The 21,841-nt window shown below is 39.3% G+C and overlaps 1 protein-coding gene across 5 annotated transcripts in view; it reads left to right on the forward strand.

The window, feature by feature from the left end:
* RALGAPB (Ral GTPase activating protein non-catalytic subunit beta) overlaps positions 1–21,841 on the forward strand; it is a 90,803-nt gene that overhangs the window by 745 nt on the left and 68,217 nt on the right. For 4 of the 5 annotated variants that reach the window (XM_055545020.1, XM_055545022.1, XM_055545024.1 and 1 more), the window contains exons 2-3: positions 14,364–14,579; positions 17,613–17,815. In XM_055545020.1, the coding sequence (XP_055400995.1) occupies positions 14,394–14,579; positions 17,613–17,815 (389 nt within the window). In that variant the 5' untranslated portion in view covers positions 14,364–14,393. Of the gene's footprint in view, positions 1–3,604; positions 3,750–14,363; positions 14,580–17,612; positions 17,816–21,841 lie in introns of all 5 variants that reach the window. The other variant, XM_055545021.1, reaches the window with a different exon arrangement.

The following is a 21,841-nucleotide window of genomic DNA, read 5'->3' on the forward strand; positions in this document are numbered from 1 at the left end:
GACTCTCGAGGAGGAAGAGTTAATAATGAAGATGAACAACTAGCCCTTGTTTAGCGCTTACTATACGCCGGGCGTTATGCCAGGCCATTACGTTCACCCTATCCAACTTCACAACAACCCGGTAAGGGAGGATTATTATCCCCATCTTCCTGATGAGGCAATTGAGGCCCTTAATGGTTAGGTGACGTCTATGCCCAAGGTCACAGAGCTGGTAAATTTGACTCCAGATCCAAGTTCTTAACTATTAGGTCAGTGGCTCTCCAACTTCGCTGCACGTAAAAATGACCTGGAACATCTTTTAAAGATTTCTGATGCACAGGTAACAGAGTCAGGCCAATTAAATCAGGGTGTCTGGGAGGGGAGCTGGGGGGCGGGGGGCGGGGACGACGCCAGACAGTATTTCTTAAAGATCCCCGCCATGAATTCAGTGTGCAGCAAAGTTTGGGAACTGCTAGATAATTTTGCATCTCAAGAAAACGTTTCAGTGTTTCTCCAGTGTAGGAGAACCTTATGGGACTTTTTTTTTTTTTAACTCTGGTTCCACCCGCAGATAATCTTTTCATTAGGCTCACTGCACCTTGTGAAAGCCTACTGGGGGTGGGAAGTAACTTTCTGTGCAGGATTTCCGAGTCAGCTGGACCTTGTAAAGTGTGTGCATCTCATGCGAAACTGTTACCTTGCAATTTTCCTAGATCGCAGGGTCTTGTTTGCATATGTTGTTCTTTGCCTAGACTGTCCTCTTGGGTTTCTCCCTGTGCCACCCAAACACACACACTTCTGCTCTTTCTTACACACGTGCACAGAGTATTTTCTTCCTATCTTTGGCTGCATAACTCCCAGAGTTTTTAACGTTCAGGATGCCTCTCTGTGACCCTTCCCTCCCAACCCCTCACTCCCAACAACCTTGGGTCTTTCCTATCCGCTCCTTAGCATGATCCTAATGAAATTTACCAATGATCTTTCTGTGCCATATTTCTCTTTCTTCTGCTAAGATTATGAGCGACTTGAACCATCTTTTCTCATCTCTGTATTCCGCCCAGTGCTTTGACATACAGACTCAACAAAGGTTTTACTGAATGGAATGTTTGAGTCCCTTTTATGCCACATATTGCATGCGGCAAACAGATCCTTCTCTATTTCCATTTTTGCAAAAGGTGTTTGGTAGTTCTTAGTCTACAGAGGTTTGCTCTTTTTTGCTTGAAAATACTCTAGTTAGGTTAATTAGTGTCCCCAAGTTGAATAAACACGTTGCATTCTTAGCACTTGAATTACACTAAGTTGCACACTTAGCACTTAGTGACACACTCAAAAGGACTATGTGCAGTCGACATTGGTTGATTTTTAATATCTAGTTTTATCACAAGCAGATACAATCAGTTCTGTAGTGGAAACCTTTTTATTGCTCTTAGACCTTTGTCTGTGTTCCCCGCTGAACACTATGCTGTCCAAAGTAGTGTTTAGTTATCATCCACTCAGTGTAATTGGGCTTCCTTGGTGGCTCAGAGGGTAAAGAGTCTGCCTGCAATGCAGGAGACCGGGGTTCGATCCCTGGGTTGAGAAGATCCCCTGGAGAAGGAAATGGCTACCCACTCCAATATTCTTGCCTGGGAAATCCCATGGATAGAGGAGTCTGGCAGGCTACATCCCATGGGTTCACAGAGTTGGGCACCACTGAGCAACTTAATACTTTAAAATGTTACTACCTTGTTGGCACTTGGTAAATACTAATAGATGGAAGTGCCATTGGTAGTTCATCCTATTACTGGGAGGGAGAATTTAAGAAATACTTAACAAAGATTAAAACCTTGATGTCAGAAGAATTGATAAAGTTAGTATATATTTATTACAGAATGCCTGAACTGCTATTGTCCAACATATTTACAAATTATAAAGGAAGGCAGGCTGGTAATTCAGATTATATTTGTACTTGGCTAGTCTTAAAACCATGTAAGGTTTATAAAAGTGAGTATGTGTGTGAAGGTCATTATGAAGAGGTTTTTTGACAGTAAAGATTTTTTTATGGCAGTTAAATATGGTGAAGTATATGGACTGAATAAAAAGCACATTTCATGGAATGACACTCTTTACATTATACAGATTATTATAGAAAGATTTTCTTGGTTCAGTTTTGTATTGTTTGCTCAAATTTTAGGCTAAGGCTAATGTAGAAACTGATGTAATAATTTATGTTAAATTCAGATACTCAAGAAACTTGCCCTGTTTTTCTGATCAGATATGGCAGAGTATCCCATTCTGGCCTTAGCACATGGAAGAAACTCAATCTTTAAGCCTCAGGTTTAAGTCTCTAGTTGATCCCCAAGAAAAGGTGAAAAACTACACAGACTCAGTTAAAGACCAAAGGTGACTAATCATGAGAGCCTGAGAACTCGAAATGATTCTTTTAAATATGAGATACCCATCGGTGTTAGTAGATGTGTTGCCTGACATCTGTAAAGACCTTTCAGATAGGTCTGTTTCAGATAGAATACATTATTTTCTTTGGTGCAAGCTGACTAAAAGTTTTAGATATATTAAGGTACATGGAGTTTAAGTCTAAGTTTTTATAGATGAAGAAAGTAGGTAACTTGCTCAGGACTACATGGTTGGCTGTAGCACATCCAAGACTAGAAAGCAGGTCTTCTTGCTCTGGATACAGTATCCCCTTCCACCCTCACACCTCTCATATGAGAGGATGTCTTGTTTCGTGTGTGTGTGTGTGTGTGTGTGTGTGTTGGGGATGGGGGAAGTGGACAGAGTAGTGTGCTATGTTTGAGATACTAAGTTAGATGAATAGTGAGTGCTTTTCATCGTATGACATGTACTTTGCTGTATAAACTGGGGATGTTACGATAAATAAGACACAGCTCCTTTCCTTCAGGAATCTATAGCCTAATAAGGGTTGTAATAAAAGGGTAGTATCTAAGGCAGCTTTGCCAAATAGAAATTTCTGGAACTGTTCTATATCTGCACTGTCCAATATGGTAGCCATTAGCCACATGTAATATGTGAAATGTAACTAGTGTAACTGAACTGAATTTGTAATTTAATTCAAATTTAAGTAACATGTAGTTATGGTTACTGTATTAGAGCAAGTGTGAGGCATAAAAGATGAGCATGAGCACTGTGCAGGCAGAGTATTCTTTTGGAAGTGGGGTAGGCTAGCAAAAACTACCTGTTTTCACTTTTCGGAAGGAATGCAGGCAGAACTTGTCTCTCTTTCTTGTAATTCAGGCATTTTATAGGATCCCTAACAGTTAGAATCTGGTGCACAGGTGAATGCATTCCTTTTTGGCTAAGGTTGATTGATATTTGCCATTACAACAGAAATATGAAATATGTTCTTTTTGTCTTTGTTAGTTATAAAAGTTCTATGCGTGACCTTGAACACATGTATGTGCCTTAAGATCCAGCATTTATTTACTCAGTTCATTTATCCAGTGTTTTGGCACCCTATACCCTATTTTTCCTTAGAGAAACAAAGCATGCCTGATAGTGTCTATCTTGGATTTGTACTACTCAGAGTATGTTGACTTACATTGCTTTGTTTGATCCTTCTCCCGAGTCACTGTAGCTAGGTACTGCAGGTATTCTCCCTGTTTTACAGGTGAGGAAACTATGACAAAGAAATGTCAAGTGACTTGTCCAAGGTCATATGGTGAGGTGCAGAGTCTGAACAAAAGAAGGAGCATTGGACTTCGCGGCAAGAGGTGGAATTTCTTATCCCAGCTCACCTGTTGCTTGATGTGACCGTGAGCAAGTTGTAGTGGCTAGTGACATCTGTCTTCCTTAACTTCCTAGGCTTGTTATGGAACTAAAGTGAAGTAACGTGAGAACTTTTTGAAAATGGTCAATTGTATCCAGCTGCATTGTTATCCAGCAGGATCTATAGCAGTTTTTTTGTTGTAGGATGTTCCCTTCATAAATCATCACCTCAGTTGTTACGTTGAATGCTACTGTATCATGGATTTATTCATCGTGAGTTTCTCTTCTTTACTATGAAACTTTTTCTTGGGCAGCCATTGTGTCGTATTCATATTTGCCTCCCTACATGTTAGGACAATATCTGACACATAGCAGGTGTTTAATAAATGTTTGTTCAATGAAATAACGGATGTATGAATTTATTTTACAAAGTTATGAAAAATTGTTTTCTGTAATTAGATTTGAAGCTCCTTAGGAACAAGAATGATGCTTATTCATTATGATATTCCCCATGCTTGGTGTATAGAAGGCATGTAATAAATATTGGCTGAGTCAATTGATGTAATTAATGCCAGACTGTGGTCTTAGTGTGTCTACCACTGTATTGATCATTTTGGTAATTTGTCAATTAGACCAGACCTTCATGTTATTCTGTGGTAGTACTTAGAAGCCATAAGCTGTTACCTAGCACACAATGACCTGACATTAGAAACATCCAGAGAGTACCTAGAAAGTGGAAGTGTGTGGAGTTGGGAAGGATATTAAGTGATCTTCAGGGGACACTGTCATTTTTGCCTTCCTCCTGTCTGGTAAAAAATCCACCTGCAATGCAGGAGACCCTGGTTCGATTCCTTGGTTGGGAAGATCCACTGGAGAAGGGATAGGCTGCCCACTCCAGTGTTCTTGGGCTTCCCTTGTTCTTCAGCTGGTAAAGAATCTGCCTGCAATGCGGGAGACTTGGGTTTGATCCCTGGGTTGGAAGGATCCCCTCGAGAAGGAAACAGCTACCCACTCCAGTATGCTGGCCTGGAGAATTCCGTGGACTGTATAGTCCATGGGGTCGCAAAGAGTCGGACACGACTGAGTGACTTTCACTTTCAATTCAATATCACATTTACTTCTAGAGTGTTGAAAGTGGAGACTTCCCTGTTAGCAGCTCAAATTGATAGCCAACAGCCCTGATAGCTGGGAAGGAGACTCATAAGATCCTTAACACAGCAGTCAAAGCTCTCAACCATCTGACTTCAGTTATGTCTTCCTATTTCACCACAGTGCCCAACCCTCCCGGCCATGTTCCCATCCTTCCTGCCCTTCCCTTCCTCAGTGTATCAGACACACTGGAGTCTGCTTTTCTGCTGTCCCCTCAGCCTGTGTTGGATACTTCCATCAAATTTCCTTAATAGGAATTCAGTTTCTGTTGTGTTATTCCTGTGATAAAGTTAAACTTTTTCTCATCTCTGCCCCCAGTTTTTACTACATTAATTTCAGATCTCCAGTCCTAGTATTCATAGTCTTTCATAATTATTATCATTATAATTATAATAATGATATTCCATAAGTTCAAGATAAGTCACTCCTTATCTTGAAACCCTACTGCCTTCTGTATGTAGCTTGCTTTTCTGCCACTCTAGGTTTTTAGTTTCTGATGCTGTTTTTTGCTACTTGAAGCAAGTGTCCTTCCTCTTATATACTAGCTGCTCCTTGTATTCTCTTATCCACTCAATTTTCTTATCTCTGTAAAAATTTATAATTTTGCTTCAGTACCCAATTCATATGCCCTATATACTATAGTCTTCCCTGATTGTATCCTTTTGTTTTCCAGCTCAGCCTTTCTTTCATCCAAAAGTCTTTTGTCCTCTAAACTTAGATAATATCTTGCCTATAGCTTTTCTTTTTTTTAAAAAAAGGTGTTCAGAACTTGAATTTTTTAACTTATGTTCATTATTTATGTATTTTTCAACCTCAATTAGACTATAAACTTACTGAAATAGTAACCAAGTCCTAGTAATCTGTTTCCTTCCTGATCTACTGCATTGTACATAATAGATCGTTCAGTTCAGTTCAGTTCAGTTCAGTCGCTCAGTCGTGTCCGACTCTTTGCGACCCCATGAATCGCAGCTCGCCAGGCCTCCCTGTCTATCACCATCTCCCGGAGTTCACTCAGGCTCATGTCCATTGAGTCGGTGATACCATCCAGCCATGTCATCCTCTGTCGTCCCCTTCTCCTCCTGCCCCCAATCCCTCCCAGCATCAGAGTCTTTTCCAATGAGTCAACTCTTCGCATGAGGTGGCCAAAGTATTGGAGTTTCAGCTTTACATCAGTCCTTCCAAAGAACACCCAGGACTGATCTCCTTTAGAATGGACTGGAATAGATGGTTAATAACTGTCTATTGAAAACATCAACTTGATGCCAGTGTCTGAATATTTATGTGTATGGTGAAGTCTACCCATATATACTTAGCAATTCTTTGACATGTTGTTGTTCAGTCACCAAGTCATATCTGACTCTGCCACCCCATGGACTGCAGCACACCAGGCCTCTCTGTCCCTCACCATCTCACTGAGTTTGCCCAAGTTCATGTCCATTGAATTGGTGATGCCATCCAACCATCTCATCCTCTGTCGCCCTCTTCTGCCTTCAATCTTTCCCAGCATCAGGGTCTTTTCCAGTGAGTCAGTTCTTTGCATCAGGTGGCCAAAAGATTGGAGCTTCAGCTTCAGCATCAATCCTTCCAGTAAGTATTCAGAATTGATTTCCTTTAGGATTGACTGGTTTGATCGCCTTGCTGTCCAAGGGACTTTCAAGAGTCTTCTCCAGCACCACTGTTTGAAAGCATCAATTCTTCGGTGCTCTGCCTTTATGACATGAAGAGCTATTAATTAGGGGCTTCCTAGGTTTGGCACTAGTGGTAAAGAACCCACCTGCCAATGCAGGAGATGCAAGAGACCATGGGTTTGATCCATGGGTGAGGAAGATCCCCTGGAGGAGGGCATGGCAACCCACTCCAGTTTTCTTGCCTGGGAAATCCCATGGACAGAGGAGCCTGGTGGACTGCAGTTCATAGGGTCACAAAGAGTTAGACATGACTGAAGTGACTTAGCACACATTCATGCTATTAATAAGAACTTATTATATCAAACTGTACAGCAGTTCTACTACGTAGCTAAAACTACTCATATTTTTTCTGTGATCCTTCTAATTTTCAGTCATGAATGTTTTTCTAGTTGTAATCATGATATATACATCCCCCCATACATGTTCCAAACATCTTACATGTCTTGATTCTCTAATCACAACTCTAAAGGGAGCTGTTATCCTGCTGATATTCTCATTTTACAGATGAAGGTGCTCAGATGCAGAGGTAGAGTAACTCTTGTAAGATCTCTTAGCTTGCAGGTGGTGGAGCTGGGTTTGAATATAAGAAGCTTAGCTCCAGAGTCCTGGCTTTTAACCAGTCTCCTATTTGTTTTTATGCTTCTTATCTCTATGTTTAATGGCTACATTATAGTATATAGAGTTAATCTGCCCTAATTATGAAGGTATTCCATTATTGATGGACAGTTAAATTATGCTCACTTACCCATCTTAGGTGCAATACAACAGTGAATGTCTAGTGCATTTCTCTATTGAATTGGTTCATGAGGATAAATTAAGCAATATTAATATAACTGCATCAAAGCACCTGATATTACTATGTCTCCTACTATGTATTGGCAAAACATTCATGCTGTTCTTGGGTGAATGGTTAGAAAATTGGCATCAGCCTGAGGTGCCTTACAAATGTGTGTCCATTTAGTGACAGGATAGAACTAGAAACGGTTCCATGGTAAGTGGACTAGGCAGTCAAGGCCCAACAGGATTTTTGACTCCTGAGAGGTTGATGCTGATGTGAACATCCCTGTCCAGGAGGCCCCAGACTATGGAGCACTTCTGGTTCCTAAAACTGTTGATGTTCTCTGAGATCTCTGGGTTTGGTATTTGGACAGCCTGAGCTGTCCAGCAAGAGGGGGTTCTTCTTTGTGCGTTTGAGAGTAGGCTGACCACTGACAAAACTGAGCCCAGCAGGACTTACCCTGCCAAATCTGCCACGTTACACTCGACCCTCAGCTTTTTTCCTCCCCTAACAGCAGCAAACATGAAACAAAATGATGTTATAGGACCTCCACAGATAGATTATAACCCCAGACCCTGGGGCAGAGATGGGTTAGGGTAACTTCCAGGGCGGCAATGGCTCATTCATAATGTACGCCTCCCTACCTTCCTTCCACAAGAATCATGCTAATTTGGTTATCAAAACTAGCATATGCTTTTATCTTTGATCAGTCATAAATTGACCCACGAGTTCTTTTTAGCTTGCATCCTGTTTTGTTTTTTAAACTTTAGTCAGCTGAAAACATTTGAAGAGTAGACTTTACAGAGAAGTTCAAATTTTCTCTGTGTCTCCTGAAAAATTGGGTCTGCATTCTTTAAGGGTAATAGTTGGTTAAGGCTGAGTAGTGACTGTGCCATTAAAGAGAGCTTTAATTCTCTAGTTTGCCACAATGCCCACCCTACCTGCTTCACAATTTACTGTGTTTAGTTTCCTAGACTGGAGGTTTTCGTCCTTCCCAGGTCTAATATTTGGTAATGACTGCTTCACTGTGTTGAAATTAACACATAATATATAACCTAACAACACAGAAATTTTAAAAAATATGTGAAACTAACAATAATAAATTAAAACCATGAATTACTATCCTTCCGATAAAATTGGTATTTTGGTAAGAATGTTCAGGTCCAGCTATACTAGACATATAAAGTGGTCAGATGCTTGTGTCTGCTTATAAATTGAGAAGTAAGACAGTAATATGCACTTCATATTTGACATTTTGAAATAAGGGCTAAGTACATACGAAATTCTTGTGATTGTGTTACTGAAAGCAGTGTGTGGTATTAGCAACTCAGATACCACCAATGCTGTGGCCTTTGGTGATGTGATTGTTCTGAAATGGTGAACAGTTCTTGGTACAGTAAGGTTCTGAACATGAAAAACTTGAATTTTTCCTCAGTTTGCAGGGTTAATTGCGTTACTGGAAAATCTGATGTATATTAAAACACCACAAAATATTTTGTATATATGAGTAAAAGTTAGATTTTTAGGCTTAAACAATTAAAAACACAATGATTTTCTGGCAGACATTAGAAAGTCAGGTGAAATGTAGCATAATTGTAACATAATTATTCATTGTGCAGGACTGTCTTCTGTATTATAAGAAGATCTGCCCATAAATAACCTGGATCTGTCCGTGAATAACCGGTAGCATGCCCTGATCATAATGTTAACCAGAAGTGCACTTGATGTTTCCTAGGTGTCCTCCGGGGTGGGGGCCAGTCCTTTTTTTAATTGAAAATCTTTCCCTTAAACTCTTGAAATGTGTCCCATTGGCCTTACCTCCTAAATCAGAGTGTGGTTTTATCACACATTTTGCTAGTTTAATAGGTACAAAAGGATACCTTTAGTTGCTTTACTTTTTGATATTCTTATTTGTTTCCAATGTTTATTTTCTCTTCATTGTTTTATTTAACTTGCCTGTGCAGTTGGCCCTCTGTTGGTGGTCCTGAATCTGCAGCTTCAGCCAACCATGAATTCAAAATATTTAGGAAAAAAATTTTCATAAAGTTCCAGAAAGAAAAACTTGAATTTACCATGTGCAGGCAGCTTTTTATATGGCATTTCTCTTGTATTTACAACTATTTACATAGCATTTTCACCGTATGAGGTATTTATTATAAATAATCTGGAGATTTAAAGTATATGGGAGGATGTGCATAGATTACATGTAATTACTTTATGTAAGAGACCTGGTCATTTGTGATTTTAATATTGTCGGAGGGTCCTCGAAACAGTACCCCATGAATACCAAGGGACAGTTGTAATTACAATGTATATCTTTGTCTTAATATTTTTGTCTTTTATGCATTTTATTGAAAGTTAGCATCTATATTTTTCTATTGATATTACATGCATTTAAATATTTTAATTCAACCTTTTCATTGTATCTTTTCTATTCCTGTCTACCTTACATGTTTCTTGAAATGTGATAAGCATTTTTAAGCATTTATTTCATTTTCTTCCATGTAATCATTTAAACATTAATAGATTTGAAAAATTAGAAATCTCTTATATTTAAAAACTTTAAACAAATTTTAAGAAAAATTTAAGAGCTATTAGTCCTGTTTTGACTGGTCTTCCAGAGTGTTTTTTCAAGAAAGATACTCCTGTCTATACTTCAGAATTGAGAAGGGTGGTAGCTGTTTCTTTTTTTTTTTTTTTTTTTTGTAGCTGTTTCTTAAAAGCAAATTCCCAGGCCCTAACCCAGACCTACAGAATCAAGCTTTTTAGGGATGGAGTTTTGGAATCTGCATTTTAAACTAGAGGGGCTATTCTTATGTGTACAGTGGCGTTTGAGAGCTAGCTTGTCTTTTTTTCCCCTTAAAACACTTGTTCCCCTCCAATAATGTATTGCCTGGAATGGACACTAAATATTACTTAAATATTCCTTAAATATTTGAAAACCTTCCAACTACTTTTTTTTTAAACTAATAAATACCTTAAAGCGAATGGACATTTTCAATTTTTTGTTTGGACTTCCTTCAGTGGCATAAAGGGAACAGCTTCTAACATCTTCCTTTTTCCCATTGGTAAACCTTGGCATTCTAAAACATTCAGTATGCACTGTGTGCCAAGGACTTCTCAAAGATTCAGGAAGTGAGGTTTCCCCTCAAAAAAGGTTGACACACTTGTGGTAAAAGATATCTTTACAAAGCTAATGAATAACCTAACCTGACACTTAAAATGGATAGCCTGTAACAGGGACTCAGAGATGGGGTAGAGAGGTGATTGGCAGATTAAAAAAAAAAAAAAGTTTTCCCAAAGAGGATACTTGAGCTGTGCCTTGGAGAAGGCAATGGCACCCCACTCCAGTACTCTTGCCTGGAAAATCCCATGGATGGAGGAGCCTGGCAGGCTGCAGTCCATGGAGTCGCTAGGAGTTGGACACAACTGAGCGACTTCACTTTCACTTTTCACTTTCATGCATTGGAGGAGGAAATGGCAACCCACTCCAGTGTTCTTGCCTGGAGAAACCCAGGGACGGGGGAGCCTGGTGGGCTGCCATCTCTGGGGTCACACAGAGTCGGACACGACTGAAGCGACTTTGCAGCAGCAGCAGCAGAGCTGTGCCTTGAGGGGTAGAGACTTCATAAGGTGCATTGAGGTGGGGAACAGCATGAGTTGTAATAATAGGGTGTGAAAAAACTTGTTGAGTGTGAGCAATCATTGGTAGTTCTTGGGGCCATTGCTTGGAGGATGGGATGGGAAAGTGGCAGTAGAAGATGAAACTGAGAAGGTGGATAAGTAGTTTCAATTAGAATTTCAGCAAGGTTTTTTCCTTTATTTGGATAAAATCATCTTAAATTTTATGTAAAAGAGTAAATGCCTGAGAATAGCTAAGAAAAGTTTTGAAAAAAAAATAGTCAAGACATTGTATAAAGCCACTGAATTTAAATCATTATAACATGAGCATAGGGATAGACAAATAGTTGAACAGAACAGGTTTGTAAATTTCTACATAAATGAGAATTTAATATATGACAAATTGGTATTTCAGGTCAGTAGGAAAGGGTGTGATTTAAAAAAAAATTTTTATTTGATTACATCAGGTCTTAGTTGCATCATTCAGGGTCTTTTGTTGCGATACATGGACTCTCTAGTTGTGGTGTGTGGGCTCAGTAGCTGCAACATGCGAGCTCTCTAGTTGTATTCTCAGACTGCAGAGAATACGAGCTCAGTGGTTGTAGGGTAGGGGTTTAGTTGTTCCACTCCATGTGGATCTTAGTTCCCTGACCAGGGATCAAACCCATGTCCCTACATTTCAAGGCAGGTTCTTAACCACTGGACCACCAGGGAAGTCCCAAGGATGTGTTTTTAATAGATGATGTTGACACAACTGACTATACATCTTAAAGGAAATAAAATTGGGTCTTTGCTGTAACACTTATAGAAGTAAATTCCAGATGGCAAAAACTTAAATATGAGGACTAAATTATCTTTCTTGGAAATGTAGTAGACTACATATACATTTTAGGGCTATGTTTTTAAACTTTTGGACCTAGACCCACAATAAATATTTTATGTATTTTATATTGTGACCCAGAACATATGCATATATAAAAAATGAAACAAAATTTCACAGAACTTTGCTTACCTTTACTGTGTGTGGTGCCTTTATTGTATGTTCTATTTCATATAATTAAAAAGTATTATCTATTACATTTATTTTATGACCCATGTTTTGGAAAGCACTGATATGGAGGATAGGAGGGAGAAATCATCTAAGGCAGACTCAAAACTAGAAGGTGTAAAATAAAAATATATTTGGCTAGAATAGTGAAATTTCATTTCATACCTCCAAACTGGCAAATAAATACATACATAAGTAAATCTGATTCTTGGCAAAAGATTGGGAGTGAGAAGATAGAAAAGCTCTCATCCATTCCTAATGTGAATGGGAGTTATTACAGCTTTTGGGGAGGCGATCTGGCAAGACCTGTTAACGTTAAAAATACATATACTCCTTGCTCCAGTAGTTTCTCTTGTAGAAATTTAAAGGCCACTGATTAAGGATATATAAGCAAGCCTATTTTTTGCATTATTATTTCCTAGTGACAAAAAAATGGGAAATGAAGTAAATATATTAGTTTTTTTCTCCTGAAAAAAACATTATTAGGAGATTGGTTGAATAAATTATGCCATATCATGGAATAGTACATAGCCATGAAAAAGAATCTGTTATTAGAAAGAAATATATTTGTGAGGTACTGGTGAATAAGAAAAAAGTATATAGTTCCTAGCTTTGCGTGTATATAAATTATTTTAATATGATTGAGCAAAATACAAGAGGAAGTGTTAGGTTGTTTAAATGGATTATCTATTCTGGGAAGTGAATTACTTGGATAGGGAATGAAGGCAAACAAATGAAAAGGGTGAAAAATCACACTAAAACAAAAAACCCTGTAGTATAATGTTCCTGTGTGTTTAGGTAAGAGATTATAGTGTGTGTATGTATATTATACTGTGTACTATATATATATATGTATTTATGTGTATATATGCTTATTTTAAAAGGTGAGAAAAAATGTGTGGGTATAAGTTGTCCTCTGATGGGAATGGCACCCTATCAGAGTTTCCCCTTTTTTCCCTTCCAGTTTTGAGAGAGTTACTTTAGGGCAGCCGGGGGTAGGGGAACACCGGGATACCCTTGTCGGGGGTTCCTTATAAATCCTAAGGAGACTGAGTCAGCTTTAATAGGGTCTCGCATGCACCCATCCTTCACATTGTAGGTACCTTTTTTGATGCTGATCCATCCCTTCTGCCTTTGTGTTTTCAGGGACTCTTGTCCAGAGGAGGGCCATATCCTCTTGAAAAACACTGGTACTTGTTGAGCTGGAATGAGGTTTTCTAAGATAAAATTAAACAAAGCTACCCATTTGAAGAAAAACTAGCTTAAATGATGGAACTTTTTAAAGCTTAAATGTACCCTTAAACTCTGCTGGTTGGGCCAACAGATTTCAGAGCAAGTAGAAAATGAAGGTTTACAGAAATGATTTGGAAAGGACCAATCATCCTTGATTTGCTTCATGAATATGACATTTGTGATTATAATATTTACATTGTAATCATATAAATAGCGTTTACTGTGGCTAGAATTTTTTATTTGTATAGTAGACTTAGATATTGTTTCATAGAGAATATACAGCATTGGGAAACGCAGTCTATGTCGTGGAGAATCTATAGGCTAGAGAGGGGCAGTACGTACTCCGGTTAAGAGCATGGTCCATGGAGTGCAACAGATGGGACTCAAAACCCAGCTCTATCATGTTATAGTTCTGAAGCCCCAGAGACGCAGCACACCTCTCTATGCCTCAGTCTTTTCATCTGTGAAATAGGGATAACGTGACTTAATTTTCACAGAGTTGTGATCCTTTCATGAGCAGTAGGTAATATATGCTCAATAAGTGGCAGGTCTTAATAGATTTTCTGAAGGATACTGAGTTCCAGGTGTTCCATTACCAGAAGAGGGTATGCCACTGCTGTAGAGAATGAAATGTTCTTGAAGAATTTTATGTCTGATTTAAGGGCAGTGGTGGGAAATTGCAGGAGTCTGTTTCTAGCATGTAATAGGTACTTGGAAACTGTTAACTGAAAAATCTGGGGCTTGGAGTAAACCCTTTCCTTTGTCTCCCTTTTCTACTTGGAGCATACCCTTCTTCCATCTTTTTCCATTCTGGAACATGGAATGAGGAGGGTTCCCTCATGCCATGAGTGCCCCAGATCTGATTATTTTATCCCCTTGCACAGCAGCCATCTACCCCAGCTCTCCTCTGGGCTTCTGAAGGCTCTTTTGGGGAGGTGCTCAGACAGCTGCTTCCCAGAGTCTGCCTTTCCTACCTGATCTCACCAAGAGGCTATTGAGAACATTCTCAAAACATTTAGGTGTTTTGTTTTTTTTTCCCTCAGTCATCTCGAGGCAGCTGCTTTATTGTGCTAATATGTATTTTACTTATTTTTATAGCTTCCAGCAGTATAATCTGACGTGGAATTCTCTTTTGTCTTTCCAGGTGCCATTTGGATAGTCCTTTAGCGGCACGATGTACTCTGAGTGGAGGTCGCTGCATTTGGTGATTCAGAATGATCAGGGCCACACCAGTGTGCTGCACAGCTATCCAGAGAGCGTTGGGCGAGAGGTGGCAAATGCAGTGGTTCATCCTCTCGGGCAGGCCTTAGGTACCCCTTCAGTGGCTGGGAGTGAGAGTTTGTTAAAAACTGACAAAGAAGTAAGTGTTTCTTCATTTCATTCTACTATGTGAAAGTATGTTTGTTACTGCATGATTTATTTAACATTTTATGGGCTTCCCTGGTGGCTCAGACAGTGAAGAATGTACCTGCAATGAAGGAGACCCAGGTTCAATCCCTGGGTCGGGAAGATCCCCTGCAGGAGGGAATGGCAACCCACTCTAGTATTCTTGCCTGTAGAATCCAATGGACAGAGAGGAGCCTGGCAGGCTACAGTCCATAGGGTCACAAAGAGTCGGACACAGCTGAGCAGCTATCACACGCTTTTAAAATGGATTTCTGCTCAATGGAGTGTGACTTCTCAGTTTGAACTTATATGGGTTGCGGGTTAGAGCTCAGAGTTTGTGGGAGTTCAAGGAATAGATTGTTCCATTGTGCTATTGGGACTTCCTGCTAGCTGGACCCAATTCTCCTCCACCTGAGCTGTGTGCTGAGCAGACTTGGATGTCAGGACCTCAGGCCCCTTTCCCCAAGTTCTAGGCTCAGTCTTCAGATTTCTATTCAGAGGCTGTGTTTGGAAGGTCTTCGTTTTTACCTCTAAAAGGCCGCTAACCAAAGGCCTGTCTTGTGTGGTTTTCAGGCTACCCGTGTGCATTGAGCCTGAGGCTCTCCCGCTGTCTCCATCCTGACTTATAAGTTTGAGAGTACTGCAGAGCAGTTCAGTCGGTATGGCTGTGAGCCCAAGTGGTTGGAACAGGGGTCATGTTTGCTGTCCCTAAAGATGAGGAGTTTTTGGAGTGGCTTGGCCTGGAGCTGGTTCTGTTCTTGGGTTCAGGGGACTGGGCATTAAAGTTAAGTTGCTTTAAGTTGGACTTAACCTGCCCATCCCTTTTCATTTATGTTCAGATTTCACCTGAAGGAGAGATTAGACTTAATCCAGGTATAAGACCACTCTAGATAGACTGAAGATTATGGCTCAGGAGGCAGTTTATTTACCCTCTGTAGGCCATGGATTACCGTAGGGGAAGCCCTTCATACTGAAGAGCGTTTTCTTCTCGGAGCGCCCTGGCAGAGCTACCGTAAGGACTAGCACTTGCCCTGGTACGCTCTCTTCTTGGTGTATCTGTAATTCCTTGCTGCCTTCTCCTGGGAAGAGATGGCATGTGATTAGGTGGTGGTATTCAGTGCAGCTCTTTCTACCCTTGAAAGAATATGAGAGAATAATAGTTCTTAAATCCAGTGTCCTCTCAAATTATGTAAGTGAACTGTTGTATGAAGATAACACCAAAGGTATATCTTCTCCTTGGTCTTTCCTCTGATAATTAGGAACTTGGCAGCCTCTTTTAAAATTCTTTCCCTTGTTCAGCTTGATCCCGCTCTGCACCCCTCCCCACCTCATTTGTCACAGCCTCACTGTGTTGTTATAGTTGCTTTTAATAGTAATTGCCGTGGCATGTTGTTTTCTATTATACTGTTGTTATATATTTTCTACCTGTGACCTTTGTAGTTTTGTTCTGAGCTTAAAAATTTCAATACATGTATTTATCTTGTTACATTCAGCTTTAGTTTTAAACTGCTGAAATCTTTGTGAATCCTAAATTTCTGTTTTACAAGTTAGTTATTTTTTTATTTTTTTAGTTTTGTGATGTCTACACATGGTCAGCATGTAATCTGATTTTCTCTAAGTTAAAATCTTGGCAGAGCCTTTGGCATGCCATTGGACATCTTCTTCCAAAATGATCTTGGTACATGATCTTGGTAATCCACTGCTAGTCTCCCATGTTATTTTGACCAGTTACAAATCCAGCCATTCTACCTTCTTCTGGACTATGTGTTGTCTCCATCTTGTCCACAAGGACCAAATTTGTTAAAGCCCAGATCCCCCTTTGCCAGAGAAGGCTGTTAATGGCATGGTGAGAATAGCTTTAGATTTCTAGGCCAGGGATCTGGTTTTCAGCTCCAGCATTTTGAAGCAGATGCTTTGGGCCAAATAGCTTAATTTGCTAAACTTCAGTTGCCTTCTGTCTAAAATGAGGATAGTTTACCCTCTCACGTGGGTTATTCTGATGGTTAGATAATATTTATGAAAGTTCCTCGGAAACTGATTTTAAATCAGTACCAGGTTCATACCAGCTGCCTTCATAGTAACCCTTTTGATAGAGGAATGAAGCTTGTCTGGCATGACTTGTTCTTTTTGAGCAGGCTAGTTCCCACTGACCCTTCTTCCCTTTTGTAAGTACTCACTGATCATCTGCTTAGTAATTTGTCCCAGAGTTTTGTCTGGAATTCACTTAAACTTTCCAGTCTATATTATCTGGAATATAGTTTTATCTTCTTTTGCAAGTTGGACCATTTTCCCCTTCTCATTGTACCTTATTCATTCATGATTGCTGGCAGTGGTTCAGCAGTCTCTTAGACAATTTCTCTCAGCCCCTATGATTCAGACAGGTCAGGAGGCTGGAAGTCATTTAGTGTAGCTAAGTGCCTTTTTAAGATGTTACCCAGCTTCAGTCCCTTCTGACTTGTGTTTGATCTTGCCCTTCCATTTAAAATATTATTTTCTTTGCCAAATGAAAATAGTCACACAGTAAGAGTTGGACAGTTCATCTTCCTTCCTGTTGTTTGTTAAAGTTGCATAATCTGAAAATGGAATATGATTAAATTTATGTAAATGATTTCCTAAATGACACATACCCACATGCAAATTAAGTGGAGGAAAATATCTAAAATTTTCTATTTCTGCGCGTCTAATCTCTGTGGAAAGCCAAGATGACCTGTACTTTTTATTTTACAGAGCAAACAATAATAATGTCTAAGGGGTGAAAGCCAATGTAGGCTTGATAATTAGAAATAAGCACATAATTTATTTTCTTAAATCTTTTGCTTAGAGACTGTTGTCTGAGTATGTCTTATACATGGGAGGTGCATTTTCTAAAATTAATCTGATCCTTGTTGAGACGAATATACTTCAATTGAGAGGTTTTTGGCAATAAGAAGTTAACATTTTAAATCAGTCTACTGATAAACAGGGAGGGATGTTTAATAATTCTGTATCTATATTTTCTTTTGTTTAGGTAAAATGGACCATGGAAGTAATTTGCTATGGACTGACCCTTCCATTGGATGGAGAGACTGTAAAATATTGTGTTGATGTATATACCGACTGGATTATGGCTTTAGTGTTACCGAAAGATTCTATTCCATTGCCAGTTATTAAAGAGCCTAATCTATATGTTCAAAATATACTAAAACACCTGCAAAATCTTTTTGTACCAAGGTAAGCTATACTAGTCTATCTGGCCATTATCCGGATCATAATAAAATATTCATCATTGTTACTTTTTTGAGTTATAGGAACTGATTTCATTGTTAAGTCTTTTGAGCAGTAATTTTCATGTCTTTTTCAGTTAAAAAAGCGTTAATATGTATGAGAGAGATGGGCTTATATAATGTTTTCTAGGACTCTTTAACAATGTGTTTTCATTTTAACAGCTTTTGGCTTTGCTTCTAAGATCTGATAGCTATTAGATATGAAAATACTGTGACCCCTTTCCCTTACAGTCAAAAAACTCTGCTTTTGCCTAACATAATTCTTGTCTAAACTTAAGCTAGAGAATAAGTAAGCCCTGTACCTTAAAATGAATCTTATGAGAGAATGAAGATATAGAAGTAAGCAGATTTGAAATTATGGGCAAATTTGTAGAAGACCAAAAGAATACTTTTGACAGTTTGTTACTGAGTTTTTCTCCTACCTTCTGTGACAGAGACCTTAAATATTGTAATGTACAGTTGCCTTCAGTTCAGTTCAGTCGCTCAGTCGTGTCTGACTCTTTGCAACCCCATGAATCGCAGCACTCCAGGCCTCCCTGTCCATCACCAACTCCCAGAGTTCACTCAAACTCATGTCCATCGAGTTGGTGATGCCATCCAGCCATCTCATCCTCTATCGTCCCCTTCCCTTCCCGCCCCCAATCCCTCCCAGCATCAGGGTATTTTCCAGTGAGTCAGCTCTTTGCATGAGGTGGCCAGAGTATTGGAGTTTCAGCTTTAGCATCAGTCCTTCCAATGAACACCCAGGACTGATCTCCTTTAGGATGGACTGGTTGGATCTCCTTGCGGTCCAAGGGACTCTCAAGAGTCTTCTCCAACACCACAGTTCAAAAGCATCAATTCTTCGGCACTCAGCTTTCTTCACAGTCCAACTCTCATGACCACTGGAAAAACCATAGCCTTGACTAGGTGGACCTTTGTTGGCAAAGTAATATTTCTGCTTTTTAGTATGCTATCTAGGTTGATCATAACTTTGCTTCCAAGGAGTAAGCGTCTTTTAATTTCATGGCTGCAGTCACCATCTGCAGTGATTTTGGAGCCCAAAAAATAAAGTCTGACACTGTTTCCACTGTTTCCCCATCTATTTGCCATGAAGTGATGGGACCAGATGCCATGATCTTCGTTTTCTGAATATTGAGCTTTAAGACAACTTTTTCACTCTCCTCTTTCACTTTCATCAAGAGGCTCTTTAGTTCTTCTTCACTTTCTGCCATAAGGGTGGTGTCATCTGCATATCTGAGGTTATTGATATTTCTCCTGGCTATCTTGATTCCAGCTTGTGCTTCTTCCAGCCCAGCGTTTCTCATGATGCACTCTGCATATAAGTTAAATAAGCAGGGTGACAATATACAGCCTTGATGTATTCCTTTTCCTATTTGGAACTAGTCTGTTGTTCCATGTCCAGTTCTAACTTGCTTCCTGACCTGCATATAGGTTTCTCAAGAGGCAGGTCAGGTGGTCTGGTATTCCCATCTCTTTCAGAATTTTCCACAGTTTATTGTGATCCACATGGTTGCCTTACTTATACCTGGAACATTTTTTCCCATTCTAAAAGAATTATATGTCATTTTAAAGGATTTTGGAAATAATAGAAAATGGAGAGGAAAACATTAGTTGCCTACCCATTTGTAGGGATTTCCTTTGAGAAAAATCTGTTTTCATCTGTGTGTGTATGTGTGTTTTTCTTTTTTGAAAATGTCTGTGGAAGGGTCAAGAGGGCTGACTTCCATCCTTCTGGAAAAGTTTTGGTTAAGACTTTTGGTCTGTCAGATGATGAGGGACTGACTATGAATCAGCCAAAACCAGCTCTGTAAATTTTAGCTTTTTAAATTTAGAAGGAAGATTACTTTGGAAAATCTGAATTAAAAAGAGAATCTTCATTATGTGCTGTGATCTATAGGATCAAGTGTGCAAACATACCTCAAGATATTGTTGGTTGGTTCCAGGGTGCTGCAGTAAAGCAAACATTGAAATAAAGCATTCTTTGGTTTCCCAGTGCATGTAAAAGTTATGTTTATACTATATTGTTTTCTATAAGTGTGCAATAGCATTATGTCTAAAAAAAAAAGTACATGTTTTAATTTAAAAACACTAGGATTACTAAAAAGTGCTAACTATCATCTGAGCCTTTAGTGAACTGTAATCTTTTTGATGGTGGAGGGTCTTACCTTGATGTTGATGGCTGCTGGCTGATCAGGTTGAGTGGATGTGGTAGTTTCTTAAAATAAGACAACAGTGACATTTGCCACATTGATTGACTCATCAGTTCATGAATGATATCTCTGTAACATGCAGTGCTATTTGATAGCATTTTGCCTACAGTAGAGGTTCTTTCAAAATTAGAGTTAATCCTGTCAAAGTCTGCTACTGCTTTATCAACTAAGTTTATGCAATATTCTAAATCTTTGTTTTCATTTCAATAATGTGCACAGCATCTACACCAGGAGTAGATTCCATCTTAAGAAACCACTTTCTTTGCTCATCTATAAGAGGCAGCTCCTCATCCATGAAAGTTTTATCATGAGATTGCAGCGATTCAGCCCCATCTTCAGGTTCCATTTCTAATTTTAGTTCTCTTGTTATTTCTGCCACATCTGCATTCACTTCCTCCACTGAAGTCTTAAGCCCCTCAGAGTCATCTGTGAGGATTGGAATCGGCTTCTTCCAGACTTTTATTAATGTTGATATTTTGACCTTTCCCCATGAATCATAAATATTCTTAATGCCATTTAGAATGGTGAATCTTTTCCACCGGCTTTTCAGTTTCTACTTGAAATTGAAAATGTCCATCAGAGGAATCACTGTCTATGGCAGCTATAGTCTTACCCAATGTATTTCTTAAATAATAAGACTTGAAAGTTCAAATTACTCCTTCATCCATGGGCAGCAGAATGAATGGTAGGTTAGCAGGCAACATTTATCTCATTGTACATCTCAGTGTTGACTGAAAAAAAATGCACAGCCTAAAAGTTGAGAATTACATTTTATTCATCAGACTTACTGAAAACTATAGCCTGGATATAGCCTCTCAGAAGCTCAGAGGGAGTGTTCCAAAGAGGTAAGGAAGGAGCAAGAATATATAGGAGTTTTGCTGGAAAAAAAAAAAAAGCTGTGTAGCAGAACATGAAAAATTACTGCCAATCAAAAAGAAAAAAGACATCTCAAGTTAATGAGTTTTCTTTGTATAGGAAGATGCAAGAGTTTGAGCTTATTGAAATTATTCCTTTGATATGCATCTTAACTGTGTAGGCCCAGTATTTTGTTTTCCTCTGTCCTGAATTCCCCTAGGGTGTACTGTAGGGAGCGGCTGTAGTGACTGGTGGCTTTATGGCCACAACATTGTTTACTGAAATGGCAGGTGACATTCCTTGTCCACATCCATCAGAGCTCTTGGATGACCAAGTGCTTTGTAAAGGACCAGTAGTATTTTAAAAGGAGTCTTTTTTCCTGAGTAGTAGGTCTCAACAGTGGGCTTAAAATATTTAGTAAACCATGTTGTAAACTGGTGAGCTGTCATCTAGACTTTATTGTTTCATTTATATGGCACAGGCAGAGTAGATTTAGCATAATTCTTAGGGGTCCTAGGATTTTCAGAATGGTAAATGAGCATTGGCTTCAACTTGAAGCCACTAGCTGCTTGTGGCCCCTATCAAGAGTCAGCCTGTCCTTTGCATTTTTGAAGCCAGGAGTTCTCTCTAGCTATGGAAGTCCTTAGATGGCATCTTCCAATAGAAGCCTATAGGCTGTTTTGTCTCCACTGGAAATCTATTGTTTAGTGTGGCTACTTTCATCTACCTTAATTATCTTGGCTAGATCTTCTGGATAACTTGCTACAGCTTTTACATTAGCACTTGCTGCTTCACCTTGCTGCTGCCCCGCCCCCCATGTACACCTTTTTTTTTTAAATGGCGACAGCGTCTTTCCTTCAGCCTCATGAACCAGCCTCTGCTGACTTCAGACTTTCCTTCTGCAG

The sequence above is a fragment of the Bubalus kerabau genome, chromosome 13, assembly GCF_029407905.1.
Source record: "Bubalus kerabau isolate K-KA32 ecotype Philippines breed swamp buffalo chromosome 13, PCC_UOA_SB_1v2, whole genome shotgun sequence".
In the NCBI taxonomy this organism is placed as follows: Eukaryota; Metazoa; Chordata; class Mammalia; order Artiodactyla; family Bovidae; genus Bubalus; species Bubalus kerabau.